The sequence below is a fragment of the Pleurodeles waltl genome, chromosome 2_2 (assembly GCF_031143425.1).
Source record: "Pleurodeles waltl isolate 20211129_DDA chromosome 2_2, aPleWal1.hap1.20221129, whole genome shotgun sequence".
Taxonomy (NCBI): domain Eukaryota; kingdom Metazoa; phylum Chordata; class Amphibia; order Caudata; family Salamandridae; genus Pleurodeles; species Pleurodeles waltl.
Window position 1 is genome coordinate 1,098,367,016 of NC_090439.1, and position 24,943 is coordinate 1,098,391,958.

Below are 24,943 nucleotides of genomic sequence, written 5' to 3' on the forward strand. Positions count from 1 at the left end.
GCTGCAGCCCAATCGTGAAGCGATTGGGCTGCAGAAATGCCCACTAGACACCAGGGTTGTTTTTTTATATGTTTCAATAAAGTGGAGCGACCCCTTTGGAAAGGGTCGCTCCCCTGGGGGAATTTTTGAATTAGGCCTTTTCTGCCCCCCGGGGGCAGATCAGCCTATTTTAATTAGACCGATCTGCCCCCAGGGGGGCAGAAGCCACAAGACACCAGAGATAATTTTTGTAAATTATTTTTTACACGTGGGGAGCGACACCTTAGTCAAGAGTTGCTCCCCTGGGGGGCAAATTGTTTTTAGGCCATTTCTGTCTCCCTTGGGGCAGATCGGCCTATTTGTATTAGGCATACCAGTAGATTTTCCTAGATCGCTGCTGACCCCAGGACCAAAAACACTGGTGCCCCTGCAAAAACAGGTAGTTTTGTATTTGATAATTTTGATGTGTCCATGTAATGTTTCGGGGCATTTTCTGTCGCGGGAATTAGGCCTACCCACACAAGTGTGGTACCATTTTTATCGGGAGATGTGGGGAAATGCTGGGTAGAAGGAAGTCTGTGGCCCCCCTTATATTCCAGGACTTTGCAGCACCTAAATGTGAGGAAAAAGTGTTTTTGGGCCACATTTTGAGGTTTGCTGAGGATTCTGGGTAACAAAACCTGGTGAGAGTGCCACAAGTTACCCCATCCTGGATTCCCCTAGGTGCCTAGTTTTCAGAAATGTCTAGGTTTAATAGGTTTTCCTAGGTGCCAGATGAGCAAGAGGCCAAAATCCACAGCTAGGCACTTTGCAAAAACATGTCACTTTTCTTTGGGAAAATGTGATATGTCCATGTTGTGTTTTGGGGCATTTCCATTTGTGGGCGCTAGGCCTACCCACACAAGTGAGGTACCATTTTTATCGGGAGACTTGGGGGAATGCTGAGTAGAAGGAAATTTGTGGCTCCTCTCAAATTCCAGAACTTTCCATCACAGAAATGTGAGGAAAAAGTGTGTTTTTTGCCAAATTTTGAGGTTTGCAAAGGATTCTGGGTAACAGAACCTGGTGAGAGCCCCACAATTCACCCCATCCTGGATTCCCCTAGCTGTCTAGTTTTTAAAAATGCACAGGTTTGGTAGGTTTCCCTAGGTGCAGGTGGAGCTAAATGCCAAAATACACAGCTAGGCACTTTCCAAAAAACAGGTCAGTTTTCTTTGGGAAAATGTGATGTGTCCATGTTGTGTTTTGGGGCATTTCCTGCTTTGGGCAGTAGGCCTACTCACACAAGTGAGGTACCATTTTTATCGCGAGACTTGGGGGAATGCTGGGTGGAAGGAAATGTGTGGCTCCTCCCAGATTCCAGAACTTTTTGTCACTGAAATGTGAGGAAAAAGTGTTGTTTTGACAAAGTTTGAGGTTTGCAAATGATTCTGGGTAACAGAACCTGGTGAGAGCCCCACACGTCACCCCATTCTAAATTCCCCTAGATTTCTAGGGCCATATTTATACTTTTTGACGCAAAACTGCGCTAACGCAGTTTTGCGCCAAAAAAATTAGCGCCGGCTAACGCCATTCTGAAGCACCATGCGGGCGCCGTATTTATTCAATGACGTTAGCCGGCGTTAGCCGCCGGCGCTGTCTGGTGTGCGTTAAAAAAAACGACGTACACCAGGCAGCGCCGGCGTAGGGGTAAATGGCGTATGGGCGTCCACAAATGGTGCAAGTCAGGCTGAGGCAAAAAAATCGCCACAACCCGATTTGCGCCATTTTTTTACGACGCCCATCCCCCATTGAAATGACTCCTGTCTTAGCAAAGACAGGAGTCATGCCCCCTTGCCCAATGGCCATGCCCAGGGGACTTCTGTCCCCTGGGCATGGTCATTGGGCATAGTGGCATGTAGGGGGGCACAAATCAGGCCCCCCTATGCCACAAAAAAAAATTAAAAAAAATACTTACCTGGACTTACCTTAATGTCCCTGGGGTGGGTCCCTCCATCCTTGGGTGTCCTCCTGGGGTGGGCAAGGGTGGCAGGGGGTGTCCCTGGGGGCAGGGGAGGGCACCTCTGGGCTCATTCTGAGCCCACAGGTCCCTTAACGCCTGCCCTGACCCAGGCGCTAAAATCCGGCGCTAATGCGGGTTTTTTAGACCCGCCCACTCCCGGGCGTCATTTTTGCCCGGGAGTATAAATACGACGCATATGCATCGGAGTCATTTTTTAAGATGGGAACGCCTACCTTGCATATCATTAACGCAAGGAAGGTGTTCACGCAAAAAAATGATGCTAACTCCATGAACTTTGGCACTAGACGCGTCTAACGCCAAAGTATAAATATGGAGTTAGTTTTGCGTCGAATTTGCGTCGAAAAAAACGACGCAAATTCGGCGCAAACGGAGTATAAATATGCCCCCTAGGGCCATATTTATACTTTTTGACGCAAAACTGCGCTAACGCAGTTTTGCGCCAAAAAAATTAGCGCCGGCTAACGCCATTCTGAAGCACCATGCGGGCGGCGTATTTATTCAATGACGTTAGCCGGCGTTAGCCGCCGGCGCTGTCTGGTGTGCGTTAAAAAAAACGACGTACACCAGGCAGCGCCGGCGTAGGGGGAAAATGGCGTATGGGCATCCACAAATGGTGCAAGTCAGGCTGAGGCAAAAAAATCGCCACAACCCGATTTGCGCCATTTTTTTACAACGCCCATCCCCCATTGAAATGACTCCTGTCTTAGCAAAGACAGGAGTCATGCCCCCTTGCCCAATGGCCATGCCCAGGGGACTTCTGTCCCCTGGGCATGGTCATTGGGCATAGTGGCATGTAGGGGGGCACAAATCAGGCCCCCCTATGCCACAAAAAAAATTAAAAAAAATACTTACCTGGACTTACCTTAATGTCCCTGGGGTGGGTCCCTCCATCCTTGGGTGTCCTCCTGGGTGGGCAAGGGTGGCAGGGGGTGTCCCTGGGGGCAGGGGAGGGCACCTCTGGGCTCATTCTGAGCCCACAGGTCCCTTAACTCCTGCCCTGACCCAGGCGCTAAAATCCGGCGCTAATGCGGGTTTTTTAGACACGCCCACTCCTGGGCGTCATTTTTGCCCGGGAGTATAAATACGACGCATATGCATCGGAGTCATTTTTTAAGATGGGAACGCCTACCTTGCATATCATTAACGCAAGGAAGGTGTTCACGCAAAAAAATGACGCTAACTCCATGAACTTTGGCGCTAGACGCGTCTAACGCCAAAGTATAAATATGGAGTTAGTTTTGCGTCGAATTTGTGTAAAAAAAAACAACGCAAATTCGGCGCAAACGGAGTATAAATATGCCTTCTAGTTTCTAAAAATGAATGCACAGGTTTGGTAGGTTTCCCTAGGTGCTGGCTGAGCTACAGGCCAAAATCCACAACTATGCACTTTCCAAAAAACACGTCAGATTTCAATGTAAAAATGTGATGTGTCCATGTTGCATTTCCTGTTGTGGGTGTTACCCCGACCCACTTAAGTGAGGTACCATTTTTATCAGGAGACTTGGGGGAACACAGAATAGCAGAGCAATTGTTTTTGTCCCTTGTCTTTCTCTACATTTTTTCCTTCCAAATGTAAGACAGTGTGTCGAAAAAGACATCTATTTGAGAAATGCCCTGTAATTCACATGCTATTATGGGGACCCCAGAATTCAGAGACGTACAAATAACCATTGCTTCTCAACACCTTATTTTGTGTCCATTTTGGAAATACAAAGGTTTCCTTGATACCTATTTTTCACTCTATATTTCACCAAAAGAATTGCTGTATACCTAGTATCCAATGAAAACATATTGCAAGGTGCAGCTCCTTTATTGGCTCCGGGTACCTAGGGTTCTTGATGAACCTACAAGTCCTATATCCCCACAACCAGAAGAGTTCAGCAGATGTAATGGTATATTGCTTTAAAAAATCTGCCATAGCTGGAAAAAGTTATAGAAGAAAACATGGACAGAAATGGCTCTTTTTTCACCTCAATTTCAATATTGTTTTATTTTAGCTGTTACTTTCTGTAGGAAAACCTTGAAAGACCTATACACATGACCCCTTGCTGAATTCAGAATCTTGTCTACATTTCAGAAATGTTTTGCTATCCGGGATCCATCATTGGTTTCACATCCATTCCTGTCACTAATTGGCAGGAGGCTGAAAGAACAAAAAATAGTAAAAATAGGTTATGTCCCAGTAAAATGCCAAAATTGTGTTGAAAAATGTGTTTTTCTGATTCAAATCTGCCTGTTCCTGAAAGCTGGGAAGATGGTAATTGTAGCACAGCGAAACCTTTGTTGGTGCCATTTTTAGGGAAAAACCACAAGCTTTCTTCTGCATCCCTTTGTCCCATTTAAAAAAAAAAACAACTACATTTTAGCTGTACTTTGGCTAATTTCTTTATCTCCTCCAGGGGAACCCACGAACTCTGGGCACCTCTAGAATCACTAGGATGTTGGAAAAAAGGATGAAAATTTGGCGTAGATAGCCTATGTGGACAGAAAGTTATGAAGGCCTAAACGCGGACCGCCCCAAATAGCCAAAAAAAGGCCTGTCACAGGAGGGGGAAAAGGCCTGGCAGCGAAGGGGTTAAATAAATTATATTATTGTTTTATTGTTTGTGGCTTCCTCTTTTAATAATTAATCTGTTGGCACATGAAAACCTTTCTTCATACTCATCTATATTCCAAACTACAGGGTCAATTTATGAAGGCATTTAAGAAGTTTCACTACAGGCATAGTACTTCTTTGTCATTGACCCCAAAGTCTCTGGTGGCATTGGAGATCATTGAAGCAAAACCCTTCTCTGTCTAGAGAAGCCTGCCTAAGATAATTTGTCGCATCAAAAGCACCAGAAATCTTGAATGCATTTCCTGCCCAAATCAAACATGCGGCCTGCTTTTCCATCTTCAAAAACAACTTTTTTTCCAGCCTTCAAAAACAAACATTTATTATATCATCTATCACTCATCATACCATTAATCATTTATTATATCACCAATCACACATCATATCATGAATCATTTATTATACCATCAATCATTCATTATGCCATTAACCATTCATTATATAGTCAAATATTTAATATGTCAGTGGTTTTCAAACATTTTTATGTCACCACGCTTTGCATGGAAAACTTTTCGTGTCCCAAACATGATAAATGCAACATTTTAAAAGCATAATCAAAAAGCAATATTCGGTTGCTATTTTGTTACAATAAGTCACATATGTGAAATAAAAAATATATTGTTAACAAAAGAGCCAGAATATGGGAAGGACTTAAGAGAGGGCTGATCCTCCTTGCCTTATAAATTTCCAAATTATTAAACCAGCTGGTAGTTGGCTCTTGAGGGCCCATACAACAGCTGTAAACGTGAAATACAAATCCCAAGATGCAGTGCGCGTGCGCTCAAGTACCAGGACTTGCTGAAAGTGGAGCCATTTCATACTGAACTTCACAATGGCGGTCAGCTGTCACTCCTAAATGTGCACTCAAACCCCTGCCTGCTAGAGCGTTATTGGTAGACGCTGTACCGTTCCTGTGCCCACTTTGGGACCGTTTATCACAATGTGGGCGTGGTGGCAGGGATAGCCTTGAGGCCCTTCTTTGACTCCTACACCCAGTTAGAGCATTAAGGGCCATATTTATACTTTTTGACGCAAAACTGCGCTAACGCAGTTTTGCGTCAAAAAAATTAGCGCCGGCTAACGCCATTCTGAAGCGCCATGCGGGTGCCGTATTTAATCAATGACGTTAGCGGGCTTTAGCCGCCGGCGCTGCCTGGTGTGCGTGAAAAAAAACGACGTTGTTGGAAAATGGGTTATTGGTAGGGCAGGTAGGTACCTACACCTAGCAACAAGCCACTAACCTCCACATAGGTACAGTTAGGTCTCAGTAAATTAATCCCAGCTCTACCCTTGGTAGCTTGGCATCGAGCGTCAAGGCTTAACTTAGGAGACAAAGTGTAAAGCATTCAAATATCACAAAACAGTAATTAAATAAAACACAGGAAACAGTTTAAAAATCCAAAACCAATTTATAAAAATAGCTTATATTTTTATCTTTAAAATGACACAAAAACGATTAAAATCGGTTCAGGGGAACCGGAGATATGAATTTTTATAGTATTATTATTTTCTAGCGCTTAGAAACAAAAAGCGCCAATCGGGTCATCTGGTTGCACCAGGACCGGGGCAAAGTCAAACTTTCAGGCCGACCGCGATGGAGCCCTGCTCGGCTACAAGTCGCGGGAGGCCTCGGTTAAAAAGTTACCTTCTGACTTAGTCTCTTTTTTGATGTTTTTCTTCCCCGGGACGAACCTGCCAGTTGGATCCGACCTCCTGGAGCCCTTGTCCGGATACGCGAAGTCGGTTTCCTCGGTGGTGATTTTTACCTTCGGACTTAGTCGTTTTTTCGAGATGAAAATCCTTCGACCGGGGTAAACCTGGATCTTGATCCGACGTCCATGGAGCCCTTCTCGGATACGATGGCTGGGAGGTCCCGGTCAACTTTTTACGTTCGGACTTAGTCTCTTTTTTGGATGTTTTTCTTTACCGGGACGAACCACGAAGTCAGGCCGGGTCGCGGTTGAGGCAAGCCGGCTAGAATTTCCGCGTCGGGTCGGTCACTTTATGGAGCTTTTTTTCAAAAATTCTCCAATCTTTTCCAAACTTCTGGGGCTTCACCCAGATGTTCTTTTAAGGTTCTTTTGGGGTCCACAGCTCACCCCAAGGGTCCAGAAGTTCTGTGATGGTCCTTGGGAAGTGCGGACTTCAACTCCCAGAATACACCTGGCGCAACTCCTTTTTGGCCACTGGACAGTGGTCAGCTGGTCACTTTTTCAGGAGTTGGTGCAGGGGACTCTGGTTAGCAATTTTTCACCTGTAGCAAACAGGGAGTCCCTCCTTGAACCAGTGGAAGCCAGGCAAAGTCCTTCTTGTGGTGAAGCCCAAGTGTGCAGCTGGTGCAGTCTTTCTGAGTGCAGGGTCCAGGTGCAGGCCAGGGGTCCAGCAGGGCAGTCCTTCTTCTCCTTGTAGTTCTTTCTTCTTGAAATTTGGTGGGGATCTGAGGCGTGGGTGCAGGTCTGCCAGTTTTATCCTTGCTCCTGGGTGAAAAGCAGGGGGGCCCTGGTTCTCCAATCAGGGACAGGGTCGTCCCCCTGTGATGACCACTTCCTGGGAAGTGTGGCAAAAATCCATCCCAGAAGGCAACAGTCTCTAAAAATCCAAAATGGATTAATCTGATTTTTGGAGGAGAGATCTGGCTGAGCCCACCCACTGGTGTGGCTAAAAATCATAAACACACCCCTCTCTTGCCCTCTCCTAATCTAATCAAGGGGGCACCTAGCTGTCTGGGGTTGCAGGATGTGGGGGTGTTGCTGGGTGCTCCAGATGTCCTTCTCTGCCTTTGAAGACCAGTTTGGCAGCCCTCCCCCTTCCTGCCTCACCATCTGCTGAGGGGAGATTCTCTCCCCCAAGCACATTCCTTTGTGTGAAGTCAGGCCACTTCACACCTCATTAAAGTAGCCTGGCAGAAGCTGCTGCAGGCTGGCCAATCAGAGCACAGCAGCAAAAACAATGCAGAGCTGAAATTGGCAACTTTTTAGGTAAAGTCTAAACTTTTTACCTGCACTAGTTATATTAAATCCAACAACTGGAAGTTGTGGGATTTATTATAACAATCAATTTGATACCAAATTCTTGGTATGTAACATTTAAGGAGACTTTAAAATTTAAAATAAAGTCTGCCCATTCTAGCCTATGAAGGCCATTTACTTCAATGAGGGAAAAACGAATTTGGCTGTTTTTACCTCACCAGGGCTTATAAATCTATTTTTATAAAGTCCCTACTTATAGTTACATTGCACCCAGCCCTAGGGGCACATAGGGCACACCTTAGGGGTGACTTATATGTAAAAATAAGGTAGTTTAAGACTTTGGAAGTACCTTTAATTCCAAAGTCGAATTTGCATATAACTTTAATTTAAAAGCAGCCAGCAAGGCAGGCTTGCTTTTAAAATGACACTGGGCACCTCAGCAATGCACCTAGGTGTGCACCACCTATGCTGTGGTCCCTAAACCTACATGCCCTACCATATACTAGGGACTTATAGGTAGGTTAACTTAGCCAATTATAATTAGCCTAATTTGCATATCCATTTTACACAGAGCACAGGCCCTGGGACTGGTTAGCAGTACCCAGGGCACCATCAGAGTCAGGAAAACACCAGCATAAAGTGGAAAATGGGGGCAAAAAGTTAGGGGGCCTCTGCAATCAGCCCCAGTTTCTCACAGACGTACACCAGGCAGCGCCGGCGTAGGGGGATATGGAGCTTGGGCGCCAAAAAATGGGGCAAGTCAGGCTGAGGCAAATTTTTCGCCTCAACCCGATTTGCGCAATTGTTTTCGACTCCCAACCCCCATAGAAATGACTCCTGTCTTAGCAAAGACAGGAGTCATGCCCCCTTGCCCAATGGCCATGCCCAGGGGACTTCTGTCCCCTGGGCATGGTCATTGGGCATAGTGGCATGTAGGGGGGCACAAATCAGGCCCCCCTATGCCACAATTTTTTTTTTTTTAAAGTACTTACCGGAACTTACCTTAATGTCCCTGGGATGGGTCCCTCCAGCCTTGGGTGTCCTCCTGGGGTGGGCAAGGGTGACAGGGGGTGTCCCTGGGGGCATGGGAGGGCACCTCTGGGCTCCTTCCGAGCCCACAGGTCCCTTAACGCCTGCCTTGTCCAGGCGCTAAAAAACGGCGCAAAAGCGGTCGTACGTCATTTTTTTTACCCGCCCTCTCCCGGGCGTGAATTTTGCCCGGGAGTGTAAATACGGCGCACATGCCTCGGAGTCAATTTTTTAGACGGGAACGCCTACCTTGCATCTCATTAACGCAAAGTAGGTGTCCACGCTAAAAAATGACGCAAACTCCATGGACTTTGGCGCTAGACGCGTCTAACGCCAAAGTATAAATATGGAGTCAGTTTTGAGTCAGAATTGCGTCAAAAAAAAAGACGCAATTCCGGCGCAAACAGAGTATAAATATGCCCCTAAGTTCTAAGGCTGTACTTAATAACCACTAATCAGTGGTCAACAGGTGCTTTGTTTTCTTACATCACATCACAACTATCTTTGTTGCTTTGTTTGCTTTAACCAGGATCTTTTGATTTTAATAAAATATGGATAATATACTAACAGATAAGGACTTTCAGCCACCTCTGTTCGTCCACTGTGTTCTTTCCTTCTTTCTTTTTCTGTGGTTCTGCCTTTTCTTCTACCTTTGCTTCTCTTTATTTTGTTCTTTCCTTCTCTCTTTACTCATCTTTCTTTCTTTCTCGCTCCTATTTCCCCTTCTCTCTCTTTCTTTCCTTCTATTTCTTTCTCTCTCTCTCTCTCTTTCTTACCTTCTCTTCCTCTCTTTTTCCTTTTTTGTTTCCTTTCTCTTTCCTTACTTCTTTTTCTCTTTTTCTTATTCCTTTCTTTATCTATTCTTTCCTTCTCTTTCCTCTTTTTCATTTTATTCTCTTTCCTTGTTTCTTTTTCTCCTCTTTCTTTCTTTCTTGTTGTCTCTTTTCCAGACTGATTGACTGCCAAGAGGTACTATGGTAAAGTGTGTGTTTTTTTAAGACCAAAACGACTTTTTTGACGGTAGCACATTTTTTTAGGTTGATGAGAGTCTGGCATATTCCCAAACAATAACATTTTGTAAAAAGGATGACAAAACAAGAATTGGCAGAAGGCTGGTGGCCAACGTCAGACCTATTGGCTTTGCCAATGCTTGTTTCAGTTTGTTGATTATCAGGACAGAATAAAACCTCCTCTCGGCTAAAGTCTTCTGATTTTGAAGACCCGCTTCATTATAATATTCCTTTGTTTTCTGTCTTACATTAGGTTTTGGCTCCTTATTGTGATGTCATGCAGTTACTACAGTGCCTAATCAGTTGTTTTGTCTCCACGCCTTGCTTGTAACTCAAAATCTTACCAGCTTCATCTGAATAAAGCTTTGTCAGACACCACTGCAACTGCTCGCTGCAGTTTTTTATGTCCGTGCATTTGGCAGCAGTCGTTTGAATGGGGCAGTAGTAGCAAAGTAGAGCATCCCCTGCAAGAGAAAAACATGCAATTTGTCATGAGTTTGCACGTCTATAGGTCAACGTAAGCCGGACCTAGATGTTTCTCAACACGTGCAGCAACACTTTGGCATCGTTTATGCTGTTTAAGTAATTTTAGAGTTAGAAAGTAATAACCATTATGGTAAAATCCAATTTAAGTACAATGCTTAAGCAACAATACAGCTAGATGCCATCCTATGTTTTCTACAATATCTTAGAATGCATAATCGAGCTACATGTATCTGAGATGTGTAAGTGCTTGCATGGTGAAGTTTCATGGTGCGAAAGAAAAACAAAATGAAAAGAGAAAGAAAATGACAAGATGCAATGTCTATACCATGTATTGGAACATTGGAATGATGAGAGCTCTACTGAAGACATTTTAATGGTTCAGGGCCAATAACCTTGTCCCTGGACCATTCTGCTACAACATTCCAATGCTTGTCTGTATATCTCCCCCTTTTACATTTAGTAAGCATACAAAATAGTGATGGATGCAATGCTTGAATTAAACTCGGCCACTGGTAATCAACGGGCCGCATCCCAATTCATCGTTATTCTGCATACCATGCCACCTCAGGTTAAATCCAGCTATATGCAAATCAGTCTTGTCCCTGCTCCATTAGGACCAGTTCAGCTGGATCTGCCCAGCCAGGTCTTCCCTGAACTAGAACACAAGCAACCCAGGACTGGTTTTGCCCTAATTATGGGCTTATCAGTTAGATACAGCTTGGTTTCAGGGACACAGTGTGCACAAGACCCATGCCTGTGCATACCCATCCTACTTAGGGTGACACAATAAGTATACATAACAGTGTTGGATGAAATGCTTGAATTAGTCTCAGCCACTCCCAATTCATCGTTATTCTGCACACCATGCCACCTCAGGCTGGACCCAGCTATATATATCTATCTGAGATCTGTGAAATATGTTATGATTTGGGGGTGCAGTGGGTGAGGCTATGTTCCACCACATGTAAAAGACCAGGGGAGACTTCAATTCCCACGTATCTTATGGTGGTGGTAAACCATCAAATCGACAGGCCATCTATGGCTGCTTGTGTTGAGTGATATATGCATGGTAAGGCTTCTTACTTGCCGTCACGGCTGGCAATGTTAATGAGGAGAGGTGCGGGGACGGCAGGCGTGGGGACAGAGCACAGGAGCTGGTCAAAAAATTTATTAAACAAAATGAAATAAAATAAAAACTTACCTCATTCCTCACCGCTCCTCTCCTCCGTGTCACTGCAGGCAGGCACAGGCTCAAGCTTGCCCTGCAGCCAATCCTGATGCTGCTTAGAGCAGCATCAGGATTGGCTGGGAGCGCCCAGGCAGGGTGCTCCCAGACATTCTGGGAGCCTGTGCAGGCTCTCTCCAGCCCAACAAAAGTGTTGCTGGGCTGGAGAGAGCCTACAGCGCATGTGTGTTTGGCGGCCCGAGACGGCCAGCCAAACACACATGCGCTCTGAGGGGAGTGCACAGTGCGCTCCCTTCGGTGCTCGTCACCCCTGTGGCCCCACCACGAAGGGATAAGAAACCTAGTTTATTATCCCTTCGTGGTGAAAGGTTTGCAACTTCTGCTGCTGGCGGGGGAGGGTGACACTCCTCTGCCCTAATGGAGGAGCCACCCCTGCTTACTTGTCCCAGTTCAATTTACAACCAGATAGAGATGAAAAGCGGTAGAGCAGATCTATGAGGGCTCTCAAAGTAGAGGCCGGATGTGTGGGGCTTATTAAAATATTCACATAGAGCGATATCTTGTTTTCTCCTTCTGTAGTTGGTATGCCACGTGTCTAGGGAGCCTCGAATTGCAATGGCCAGTGGTTCCAGAACAAGGGCAAATAAAAGCGGGGGATAGAGAGCATCTCTGACTGGTGCCTCTGCATGTATCAAAGGGAGTGAATGTATAGCTGTTACCGGTAATCCTGGCAGTCGGGTGTGACCATAGTTTCTACATCCTTTTCAATAACACATACCCTTACCCACTGTGTCTCAGTACTTGTAACATGTAGTTTCACTCCACCCTGTTGAATGCCTTTTTTCGGTTTCGAGGGACAGTGGTAGGTTTTTATCCCTCTTGTAGATGATGTGCACCAGAGAACAGAGGTGGGACACCGATGTGCGACGTGGGACAAACCCAACCTGATTCTTATGTATGATGAATGAGAAGATGCATTTTACCCTGTTTGCAAGGAGGTTAGCAATGATCTATCAATGTTAAGCAGCAAGATCATCCTATAATTAGCAGATAACAACAGCTTTTTGTCCCATTTAGGTAGGTATAAGTATGATAGTTGTGCTGTTAGACTTGGCTAGAGTGGTAAATGAAGGATGGTCTTCCGTATATACTTTACAGGCCAAAGGGGCTAGGATGTCCTTGTGCATTTTGTAGTATTCGTCCAGGTAGCCGTCCATACCCGGTAACTTGCAATATGGTAGGCCAGCTATCACTGACTATCTTTGGTCTGAAGTCTGTCAGGATATCTCATGTTGTACCAGAAAAGACGTAATGTCTTTTAGGGAGCCCACAATTTCATAGGAGTTTAGAGTGGCATAATAGTCCCTGAATGACTCCAGAATGTTAAATGGGCACGTGAGGGGTGTTCCGTCAGTTTGGATGATGTCCTTTATGGTGCAAGAAGAGTCTTGATGCTGCAGTTAGAAGGCTAAAAGCCTACCTGCTTTCTCCCCTCGCTCATGTTTCTGTTTGAGGGGAAACAGGGCTGTGTCTGCCTTAGAAGTATATGGTGCAATAAGTTTGTGCTTTGCTTGTAGCAGTGCATTTAACAGGGTCCACAAGTATGATTTGAAATATTGGGCATTCAGTTTAAAGTTGGGTCTTTTAGCCAGCAAACCTCCTGTTCCGAATGTGCAGTATCTCTCATTATCCCCCTGACTGTGGCCTTTCCTACTGCCCACAAGGAACTCTGTGAGTCACTCGTCCCCTTGTTAAGGTTGAGGAACTTTAGTACGTGGGAGTGGAGTCGTTCCTTATAGTCAGGCTTTTTGTAGTCAGAAAGATTCAGGGGAATATTCAAGAGCCCCTAGCGCCATTCCAATGCCACAGTAATGTAATGTTTTTACGTTAATGTGGAGTTAGAAGGCAAAATATCCAGCACCATATTTACAAACTGACGCGATGCATGCATCGTGCCACTTTGTAACCCCTTGCGCCAGGCATAATATATACAAAGGGGGCATTCTTCGGTTGGGGGGGGGGGGAAATAATGTTGCAAAGAAATCGAAGAGATTTCCTTTTGTCATTTTTTTGGGCACTTTTAAAGCCTGCTCAGAGCAGGAGTTAAAAGGAGGGTTCCAATGCTTACAGTGGGCCTCTGGGTGCTTTGCAGGATTAGCGTCAACAATTTTTACGCTAATCCTGCAAAGTGCCGGACTTGCATAAAAAATTCAGATGCTAGTCTCCTAACTACTGCCATGGTGCACCGTATTTTAAATATGGCACACACATGGTGGCATTAGGGGGGCACTCTGGGGAGCAAGAAAAGTGGTGCTGCACTGGGTGCAGCACCACTTTTCTTAAATATGCTCCTCAGTCTCGAGTGGCTCGCTGCGGAGCTCAATGTGCCGTTATCCAGCCAGATCTGTATGGCTTCGTGGTCCGAAACCCCAGTGGGTGCAGTGAGAGTCTACTAAGTGATCCAAGAGGGATGCGTTGAGCAGAAAGAAATCAATCCGTGTGCTTTTACTGTGTACATGTATAGTTTTTCTCATAATAGTAATATTAATAATGAGACTTATAGAGCACATGGTTACTTTACAAGTGTCCCAGCGCTAAAAGTCTCACTCAAGAGGTCACAGCAACACCACCACAAGAATCGCCACAAAAAGACATTAAACAAACTTAAATACCAGGTTTTCAGTTGTTTCTCAAAAGATGACTCTGTCTCGGCCTGCCTTAAGGAGAGGGGAAGAGAGTTCCAGTTTTGGTGCCAAGAAATCGAAGGAACTGCCTCCAATCCAAACTTTTTTTTACAGTGCGCCTATCTGAGACATCTGGCAGAGGGCTCAGGGCTTGATGGTAGGGTGCAAATAACGTGCCCCTGTACAAGTAAAAGCCCTGTAGCAAAGGCACAGGGCTTTTAGGAAATTCACTTCATCAGTAGAAGTCAGTGAATCTTTGCAAGTGCAGAGCCCATAGAAACCCATCTTGGAAGATTCAGCAGCAACCGAGCTGCAGAACTCTGCTCCTGCTGAAGTCTCATCAAGCGGGTTTGAGACACTCCTAGTTATAGAAAGTTACAGTAGTCCTGCCTGGAAATGACCAGTGGCTGGATTACAGTTTTCTTAGCTGTCGCAGTTAAAACACAGATGATGTTTTTGAGAGATTTTAAGGTCCCAAAACACTTGGTTGCTAAGGTCATTATCTGACAGTCAAAGGTGAGTTTTTTATCAAACGAAACCCCTATGTTTTTAACCTTAGGCTTTGGCAAAGGCAGAGGCCCGAGCAAAACAGGTCACTCAGCCGATGAGCAGATCGAAGGCTGCTTGCCTAGAATGAGAACCTCTGTTTTCCCTGCATTTAGTTTCAAGCAGTTGTAATCCATCCACTGAGCAACCTCAGACAGGAGGGTGCTCAGGGCAATGGCAGTGCGAGCTGCGTTTTGAGACAGAGTGACAATAAGCTGTGTATCATCGGTGTTAGACCTGACAGCCTTAGGGTAGTCATCCCTAACTTTTTGCCTGCCTCCCTCCACTTTTTGGACACTGCTTTTGCTGGTTTATAGACTCTGCGCACTTTACCCCTGCTAACCAGGGCTAAAGTGCATATGCTCTCTCCCCTAAAACATGGTAACCTGGAATCATACCTGATTGGACTATTAATTTACTTATAAGTCCCTAGTAAGGTGCACTTTATGTGCATAGGGCTGGTAAATTAAATGCTACTAGTGGGCCAGCAGCACTGGTTGTGCCACCCACTTAAGTAGCCCCTTTTCCTTGTCTCAGGCCTGCCATTGCAAGGCCTGTGTGTGCAGTTTCACTGCCACATCGACTTGGCATTTAAAAGTTCTTGCCAAGTCTAGAACTCCCCTTTTTCTACATATAAGTCACCCTTAAGATGTGCCCTAGGTAACCCCTAAGGCAGGGTGCGGTGTAGGTAAAAGGCAGGACATGTACCTGTGTAGTTATATGTCCTGGTAGTGTAAAACTCCTAAATTCGTTTTCACACTACTGTGAGGCCTGCTCCCTTCAAAGGCTAACATTGGGGCTGCCCTCATACACTGTTGAAGTGGCAGCTGCTGATCTGAAAGGAGCAGGAAGGTCATATTTAGTATGGCCAGAATGGTAATACAAAATCCTACTGACTGGTGAAGTTGGATTTAATATTACTATTCTAGAAATGCCACTTTTAGAAAGTGAGCATTTCTTGGCACTTAAATCCTTCTGTGCCTTACAATCCACGTCTGGCTGGGCTTGGTTGACAGCCCCTTGTGCATTCACTCAGACACACCCCAAACACAGGGTACTCAGCCTCACTTGCATACATCTGCATTTTGAATGGGTCTTCCTGGGCTGGGAGGGTGGAGGGCCTGCCCTCACACAAAGGACTGCCACACCCCCTACTGGGACCCTGGCAGACAGGATTGAACTGAAAGGGGACCTGGTGCACTTCTTAGCCACTCTTTGAAGTCTCCCCCACTTCAAAGGCACATTTGGGTATAAAACAGGGCCTCTGCCCTACCTCATCAGACACTTGCTGGAGAAGAAACCTGAACCAGAAACTACATCCTGCCAAGAAGAACTGCCTGGCTGCTCAAAGGACTCACCTGTCTGCTTTCTACAAAGGACTGCTGCCTTGCTGTTGCCCTGCTGCCTTGCTGAACTCTTGTCTGGCTGTGAAAGTGCTCTCCAAGGGCTTGGATAGAGCTTGCCTCCTGTTCCTTGAAGTCTCAGGACCAAAAATACTTCTCTCTTTTACTTGGATGCTCCGTGCGCCGAAAATTTCGACACACAGCTTGTTTCGCGGCGAGAAAAACGCAGCACTCCGACGCTGATCGACGCGACGCTCTTGGGACGATCGAAGATCCGACGCACGGCCTCGCAAGGACAACGCCGCCCGAACTCTAGAGGAGAAATCGACGCGACGCCTGCCGTGAGATCGTAATTTCAACACGCAGCCCCGCAGATCGAAGTCTAGAGGAGAAATCGACGCAACGCCTGCCGTGAGATCGTAATTTCGACGCGCAGCCCCGCAGACCGACGCGCAGCCGGAGAACAAGCAGGAAAATCCCCGCACAGACCCGGGACATCGGGTAATCCCCGCGATCCACAGAAAGAGACTGTCCGCGCGCCGGAAAACGACGCCCGACTTCCCCGCGTGGAAAATAACAACGCAAGTCCGTGTGTGCTGGGGAGAAATCGACGCACACACCCTTTTTCCACTCACCTCTTCTCTTGTGGCCCTCTGAAGAGATTTTTCCACTCCCAACCAGGTACTTGTGCTTGAAAGAGACTTTGTTTATATTCTAAAGACTTTAAGACACTTTATATCACTTTTTCCGTGATATTTCTACAATTTTCCATTGCAACTTTATTCTTTTTGACCTACAATTATCCTGATAAATATTATATATTTTTCTAAACACTGTGTGGTGTATTTTTGTGGTGCTATATGGTGGTATTGTATGATTTATTGCACAAATACTTTACACATTGCCTTCTAAGTTAAGCCTGACTGCTCGTGCCAAGCTACCAGAGGGTGGGCACAGGATAATCTTGGATTGTGTGTGACTTACCCTGACTAGAGTGAGGGCTTTTGCTTGGACAGGGGGTAACCTGACTGCCGACCAAAAACCCCATTTCTAACATTGGTGATCAACGGTGAGGATAGGACTTGTATTTGTGCAGTGACATACAGTAGCTAAGTATTTCACTACCTACCCACAGTTGAAGGTCAACTTGGTTTTTATCTCTTTTTGAAAACCCGATTTTTTTCCTGACAATTTTCAAAAACTAAATCCTCACTCAACATGTCTCTGACTGGGTCTCAGACAGGGGACTTTGACCTAGTCCAGTTGGATGCATATACGGTCAAACAACTAAGAGGATTCTGCAGGGCATTGAGGGTACCCACCCAAGTGGCCTCCAGAAAGGAGGACTTTCAAGTGGCGCTGAGGGCCTGGGCAGAAGCCCATTTAGAGGATAATGAGGAAGAGGAGCCAGAACATGGCCCCTCAGAGGAATTTTCACAATCGGTGGATGGTGTTACCACTGCAATTGTGCCCCCTTCCAGACCAGGGAGCAGTGTCTCTATGCAAAGCCTGACCGCAGAGGAAAGGAGAGAGGAAAGGGAGTTCCAATTGCAAATGGCAAAACTGAAAATTGAGGCTCAACAGGAGGAGAGGAGGACAGAGAGAGAAGCCAAACAAGCTGAGGCTGAAAGAGCAGCCAAACAGATTGAAGCTGAAAGAACAGCCAAACAGATTCAAGCAGAAGCTGAAAGGGCAGCCAAACAAGCGGAAGCTGAAAGAGCAGCCAAACAGGTGGAAGCTGAAAGAGCTTTGGCTGAAAAGAAAGTATTGTTGGCTCATGAACTGAGTCTCAAGGAGCTGGAGATCAAGGCAAGACAGTCTGAATCCAGCAATAATGGTGGCAGCATACAGACAGGACCTGCTGGAGAAAAGAAGGTTCGTATACCCAAAAATGTGGTGCCCAGTTTTGTGGTGGGAGATGACATAGATAAATGGTTAGCTGCTTATGAAGTTGCACTAAGGGCTCATGAGGTTCCTGAAGGGCAATGGGGGGTAGCTATGTGGGGTTATGTGCCGCCATTGGGGAGGGTCACACTTCTCACATTGGATCAACCTGATCAAAACACATACCCACTTCAGAAAGCCACTTTACTTGCCAAGTTTGGGCTGACCCCTGAGGGATACCGTCAGAGGTTCAGGGACAGCACCAAACAAACCACACAAACATGGGTAGATTTCTTTGATTTCTCCAGTAAGGCACTGAATGGATGGGTGCGGGGCAACAAAGTAGCAGATTATAGAGGTTTATATGACTTGATTCTGAGAGAGCATATGCTTAATACTACTTATACAGAGTTGCGCCAGCACCTAGTGGATAGTAAGCTGACTGATCCCAGGAAGCTTGCTGAGGAGGCGGACCTCTGGGTTAGCACCAGAGTGTCCAAGAAGGTACCTGGGGGAGACTCCCACAAAGGTGGTCAGGGTTCCCAACAGAAGAAAGAGGGGGGAGATAAACTTGCAGATAAGGAACTCTCCAAAGGCCCCCAAAAGAATTCCCAGGGAGGGGGTGGCAAAACTTCCTTTTCCAAATTTGGGAAAAAGCCAGGGACATATGACAAGTCAGGGAGATCTAGCCCCAAATGCATGGAGTGTTACCAGTATGGTCACTACAAAGGCGATCCACAGTGCCCCAAGAGGGCACCGTCCACTACCGGACAGGCACCTGGGTTGACTAGTGTAGCGCTCGGGAGGGAGATGGACCCAAGTAGCTTTGGGGAGCGGTAGAGATTTCCCTAGTGTCCCTGGGAGAAGGAGAAATGGTGCCCAAGGCCCACATGCCCAAAAATACTTCCAAGTACCGGCAGTGGGTCACCATTGATGGGCAGAAGGTGGAGGCTCTGCGTGACACAGGAGCCAGTATGACTACTATCAAGAGTCAGCTGGTGTCAACAGAGCAGATAGTCCCTAATACATTCCACCAGGTCATAGTCGCTGACAATCGCGAGAGTCACCTACCGGTGGCTCTGGTTCCCTTTGAGTGGGTGGGGGGTCTCTGGTACTCTGAAAGTAGCTGTGAGTCCTGCCATGCCTGTAGATTGTCTGTTAGGCAATGATCTTGAGCACACTGCTTGGAAAGAAGTGGAGCTCAGGTCTCACCTGGAGATGTTAGGGTTACCTGAGTGGGTCTGCATGACCACACGGTCCATGGCTGACCGAGAGGGAAGTCAAGGGCATCTGGCGCCTGGAACGATGGCCCAGAGAGCTGCCAGGAGGAGGGACCAGGGGCGCGGGACACCGGCCCCAGAAGTTCCCGCAGTGGCTGACGGGGCTCCTGAGGAGGAGGCTCCCGAGCCAACTGGGGAAGACATTGCCACCCTAGGTGACTTACCTGAGCTTGCTGGCTGGCAAGTTGAGGGTGGACCCACCAGGGAGAAATTCTGCAAGGTGCAGAAAGAATGTCCCACTCTGGAAGGTTTGAGGAACAAGCCTCAAATCAGACAGCAGGTGACGCCTCTGGCAATCACCACCTATATTGGGAGAATGATCAACTCTACAGTGAGCCTAAGGTTCCGGCCTTTGGGGCAGCACGTATGCTGGTGGTCCCCCAATGTTACCGAACCTTCCTACTGGGTCTGGCTCACGACATTCCCCTAGCAGGACATTTGGGGCAGGGCAAGACCTTTAACAGGCTTGTCACCCACTTTTATTGGCCCAAAATGAGGACACACTCAGATAAGTTCTGCAGATATTGTCCTACCTGCCAGGCCAGTGGTAAAGCAGGAAAAACGGTTAAAACCCCCCTGATTCCACTTCCTGTCGTTGGCACCCCCTTTGAAAGGGTGGGCATCGACATTGTTGGTCCCTTGGACCCCAAAACTGCCTTAGGCACCAGGTTCATCCTGGTTTTGGTGGACCATGCCACCCGTTACCCAGAGGCAATCCCTCTGAGGACCGTAACCGCACCGGTGGTGACCAGAACTCTGATGGGGATATTTACCCGTGTGGGGTTCCCCAAGGAGATAGTGTCTGACAGAGGCACTAACTTCATGTCTGCATACATGAAGTCTCTATGGGATGCGTGTGGTGTAACCTACAAGTTCACCACACCCTATCACCCCCAGTCTAATGGTCTTGTGGAGAGATTCAACAAGACCCTGAAAGGCATGATTGGTTTCCTCCCTGAGGCCATGAGGCGTAGGTGGGACGTCCTCTTACCATGCCTTCTCTTTGCCTACAGAGAGGTCCCCCAGAGGGGGGTAGGGTTCAGTCCCTTTGAGCTTCTCTACGGGTACCCTGTCAGGGGACCCTTAAGCATTGTCAAGGAGGGATTGGAGAAAGCTCCAAAGACACCCCCTCAGGATGTGGTCAGCTACATGTTGGCCCTCCGCAACCAGATGACCCGCTTCTGGAAAGAGGCCCAAAGTAACCTTGAGGCCAGTCAAGAGGTAATGAAACACTGGTATGACCAGGAGGCCACCCTGGTAGAGTTTCAACCTGGAGACAAAGTGTGGGTAATGGAGCCAGTAGAGCCCAGAGCTCTCCAGGACCGCTGGTCTGGCCCATTTGAAATAAAGGAGCGGAAAGGGGAGGCCACTTACCTAGTGGACCTCCAAACCCCTAGGAATCCCCTAAGGGTGCTCCATGTGAACCGACTAAAAGTTCATTTTGAGAGGTTGGAGATCAACATGCTTCTGGTCACAGATGAAGGAATGGAAGAGGAGAGTGAACCTCTCCCCGACCTCCTCTCTGCCCAAGAAGGTGATGGGTCAGTAAGCGGGGTCATTCTGTCTGACTCCCTGACTCTAAACCAGAAAGGAGACTGCTATGAGCTGTTGGAGCAGTTCTCCCCCCTGTTCTCCCTTACTCCTGGACTGACCCACCTCTGTGTTCATGATATTGACACTGGTGACAGTCTCCCTGTGAAGAACAAAATTTACAGGTTGTCGGATAAGGTGAAGGCCAGCATCAAGGAGGAGGTCTCCAAGATGTTGACTCTAGCGGTTATCGAGAAATCCAGTAGTCCCTGGGCCAGCCCAGTGGTGTTGGTCCCTAAGGCTACTGCCCCAGGTGCGAAGCCAGAACTCCGGTTCTGTGTGGACTACCGGGGTCTCAACTCAGTCACACGGACTGATGCTCACCCCATCCCCCGAGCTGATGAGCTCGTGGACAGGCTAGGCGCTACCAAGTTCCTGAGTACGTTTGATCTTACTTCAGGGTACTGGCAGATCGCCCTGACTGAGGGGGCTAAGGAAAGATCCGCATTTTCAACCCCTGATGGCCATTACCAGTTCCGGGTGATGCCGTTTGGGTTGAAAAATGCCCCCGCTACCTTCCAACGGTTGGTTAACGGGGTCCTAGCTGGCAAGGATGCCTTCTGTGCAGCCTACCTGGATGACATAGCTGTCTACAGTTCCAGCTGGGAGGAACACCTGCTTCACCTCAAGGAGGTGCTTCAGGCCCTGCAACAGGCAGGCCTGACCATCAAGGCTAGTAAGTGCCAGATTGGGCAGGGTTCCGTGGTGTACTTGGGACACCTAGTGGGTGGTGGCAAGGTGCAGCCACTCCAGGCCAAGATTTAAACTATCAAGGCCTGGCAACCACCGCGAACGCAGACTGAGGTGAGAGCCTTTCTAGGCCTCACAGGATACTACCGCAGATTTGTCAAGGGCTATGATACCATTGTAACACCCTTGACAGAACTCACTTCCAAGAAACAACCTAGGTTGGTGAATTGGACAGAGGCTTGTCAGAAAGCCTTTGACGCCCTGAAGGAAGCCATGTGCACGGCCCCCGTACTCATGGCCCCTGACTACTCCCAGGAATTTATCGTCCAGACAGACGCTTCAGAGCATGGCATAGGGGCAGTCCTAGCACAGCTGAATGAGGAGGGCAGAGATCAACCGGTAGTCTTTATTAGCAGAAGGCTATTACCACGGGAACAGAGGTGGAGTGCTATTGAGAGAGAAGCTTTTGCTGTGGTCTGGGCACTGAAGAAGCTAAGACTCTACCTGTTTGGGACTCACTTCCGGGTTCAGACAGACCACAGGCCCCTCAGATGGCTCATGCAGATGAGGGGTGAGAATCCAAAACTCTTGAGGTGGTCCATTTCCCTACAGGGGATGGACTTTACGGTGGAACATCGTCCAGGGGTTGACCACGCCAATGCTGATGGTCTCTCCAGGTACTTCCGCCTTAGCGATGAGAGCTCCCAGGAGGTCGGGTAGCTCTCCCCACTTTCAGCTGGGGGGGACACATGTTAGACCTGACAGCCTTAGGGTAGTCACCCCTAACTTTTTGCCTGACTCCCTCCACTTTTTGGACACTGCTTTTGCTGGTTTATAGACTCTGCGCACTTTACCCCTGCTAACCAGGGCTAAAGTGCATATGCTCTCTCCCCTAAAACATGGTAACCTGGAATCATACCTGATTGGACTATTAATTTACTTATAAGTCCCTAGTAAGGTGCACTTTATGTGCATAGGGCTGGTAAATTAAATGCTACTAGTGGGCCAGCAGCACTGGTTGTGCCACCCACTTAAGTAGCCCCTTTTCCTTGTCTCAGGCCTGCCATTGCAAGGCCTGTGTGTGCAGTTTCACTGCCACATCGACTTGGCATTTAAAAGTTCTTGCCAAGTCTAGAACTCCCCTTTTTCTACATATAAGTCACCCTTAAGATGTGCCCTAGGTAACCCCTAAGGCAGGGTGCGGTGTAGGTAAAAGGCAGGACATGTACCTGTGTAGTTATATGTCCTGGTAGTGTAAAACTCCTAAATTCGTTTTCACACTACTGTGAGGCCTGCTCCCTTCATAGGCTAACATTGGGGCTGCCCTCATACACTGTTGAAGTGGCAGCTGCTGATCTGAAAGGAGCAGGAAGGTCATATTTAGTATGGCCAGAATGGTAATACAAAATCCTACTGACTGGTGAAGTTGGATTTAATATTACTATTCTAGAAATGCCACTTTTAGAAAGTGAGCATTTCTTGGCACTTAAATCCTTCTGTGCCTTACTATCCACGTCTGGCTGGGCTTGGTTGACAGCCCCTTGTGCATTCACTCAGACACACCCCAAACACAGGGTACTCAGCCTCACTTGCATACATCTGCATTTTGAATGGGTCTTCCTGGGCTGGGAGGGTGGAGGGCCTGCCCTCACACAAAGGACTGCCACACCCCCTACTGGGACCCTGGCAGACAGGATTGAACTGAAAGGGGACCTGGTGCACTTCTTAGCCACTCTTTGAAGTCTCCCCCACTTCAAAGGCACATTTGGGTATAAAACAGGGCCTCTGCCCTACCTCATCAGACACTTGCTGGAGAAGAAACCTGAACCAGAAACTACATCCTGCCAAGAAGAACTGCCTGGCTGCTCAAAGGACTCACCTGTCTGCTTTCTACAAAGGACTGCTGCCTTGCTGTTGCCCTGCTGCCTTGCTGAACTCTTGTCTGGCTGTGAAAGTGCTCTCCAAGGGCTTAGATAGAGCTTGCCTCCTGTTCCTTGAAGTCTCAGGATCAAAAAGACTTCTCTCTTTTACTTGGACGCTCCGTGCGCCGAAAATTTCGACACACAGCTTGTTTCGCGGCGAGAAAAACGCCGCACTCCGACGCTGATCGACGCAACGCTCTTGGGACGATCGAAGATTCGACGCACGGCCTCGCAAGGACAACGCCGCCCGACCTCTAGAGGAGAAATCGACGCGACGCCTGCCGTGAGATCGTAATTTCAACGCGCAGCCCCGCAGATCGAAGTCTAGAGGAGAAATCGACGCGACGCCTGCCGTGAGATCGTAATTTCGACGCGCAGCCCCGCAGACCGACGCGCAGCCGGAGAACAAGCAGGAAAATCCACGCACAGACCCGGGACATCTGGTAATCCCCGCGATCCACAGAAAGAGACTGTCTGCGCACCGGAAAACGACGCCCGACTTCCCTGCGTGGAAAATAACGACGCAAGTCCGTGTGTGCTGGGGAGAAATCGGCGCACACACCCTTTTTCCACGCAACTCTTCTCTTATGGCCCTCTGAAGAGATTTTTCCACTCCCAACCAGGTACTTGTGCTTGAAAGAGACTTTGTTTATATTCTAAAGACTTTAAGACACTTTATATCACTTTTTCCGTGATATTTCTACAATTTTCCATTGCAACTTTATTCTTTTTGACCTACAATTATCCTGATAAATATTATATATTTTTCTAAACACTGTGTGGTGTATTTTTGTGGTGCTATATGGTGGTATTGTATGATTTATTGCACAAATACTTTACACATTGCCTTCTAAGTTAAGCCTGACTGCTCGTGCCAAGCTACCAGAGGGTGGGCACAGGATAATCTTGGATTGTGTGTGACTTACCCTGACTAGAGTGAGGGCTTTTGCTTGGACAGGGGGTAACCTGACTGCCAACCAAAAAACCCATTTCTAACAATCGGCATATGATATAATGTTAAAACAGTGACGCTAGAGAACGCATGTACAGACTGAATAATGTAGGGCTCAACAAGGAGCCCTGAGGCACCCCCTGCTGCAACGGGAAAACCTGTGATTGAAAAGGTTTTTGTAGCACCTGAAAGGTGCGGCCCTTCAAAAACGAGGCTAACCATTGTAAAGCCTTATAATCAACACCACAGCTCCCCAACTGCTCAAGAACGAGGTTGTGGGATACCATGTTGAAGGTCACAGTCAAGTCCAACATTAGTAGTGCCCTCGTTTCACCCCTGTCAAGGAGTTCCGGAATGGAGTAAGAGGCATGCAGTAAAGCAAATTCAGTGCTGTACACAAGATGAAAACCAGATTGCGTCCTATGAAATAACTCTGTAGTTTCAATGAACATTGAAAGCTGCTGTCTGAAAAATATTTCTGCAACCTTCAAGACAAAAGGCAACAACAAAATTAGCCTATAGTTCTCAGGCTTGGTAGGATCTGGCAAAGATTTTTTTTACAGTGTGACCAGCGAAGTCAACCCTGAAAGAACTCTTAAGTAGTTAAAGAAGCACCGGTTGGACCACTTCCTCTCCTCATGCCAAAATGGCCAGAGGAGTGAGATCGGATGGAGATTCTGACTTGACAGACGCCATCTGTGATGAAAAGCCATCCAGCAGAATAGTACTTACAACTGACAGATCAAACCATGAGCT

General features: G+C 47.3%; 1 protein-coding gene across 1 annotated transcript in view; it reads right to left on the reverse strand.

Moving 5' to 3' along the window:
* The window catches only part of LOC138282875 (ly6/PLAUR domain-containing protein 2-like), a 76,041-nt gene that overhangs the window by 43,442 nt on the left and 7,656 nt on the right, over positions 1-24,943 (reverse strand). The window contains exon 2 of the mRNA XM_069220867.1: positions 9,969-10,088. Within this exon, the coding sequence (XP_069076968.1) occupies positions 9,969-10,088 (120 nt within the window). The remainder of the gene's footprint in view (positions 1-9,968; positions 10,089-24,943) is intronic.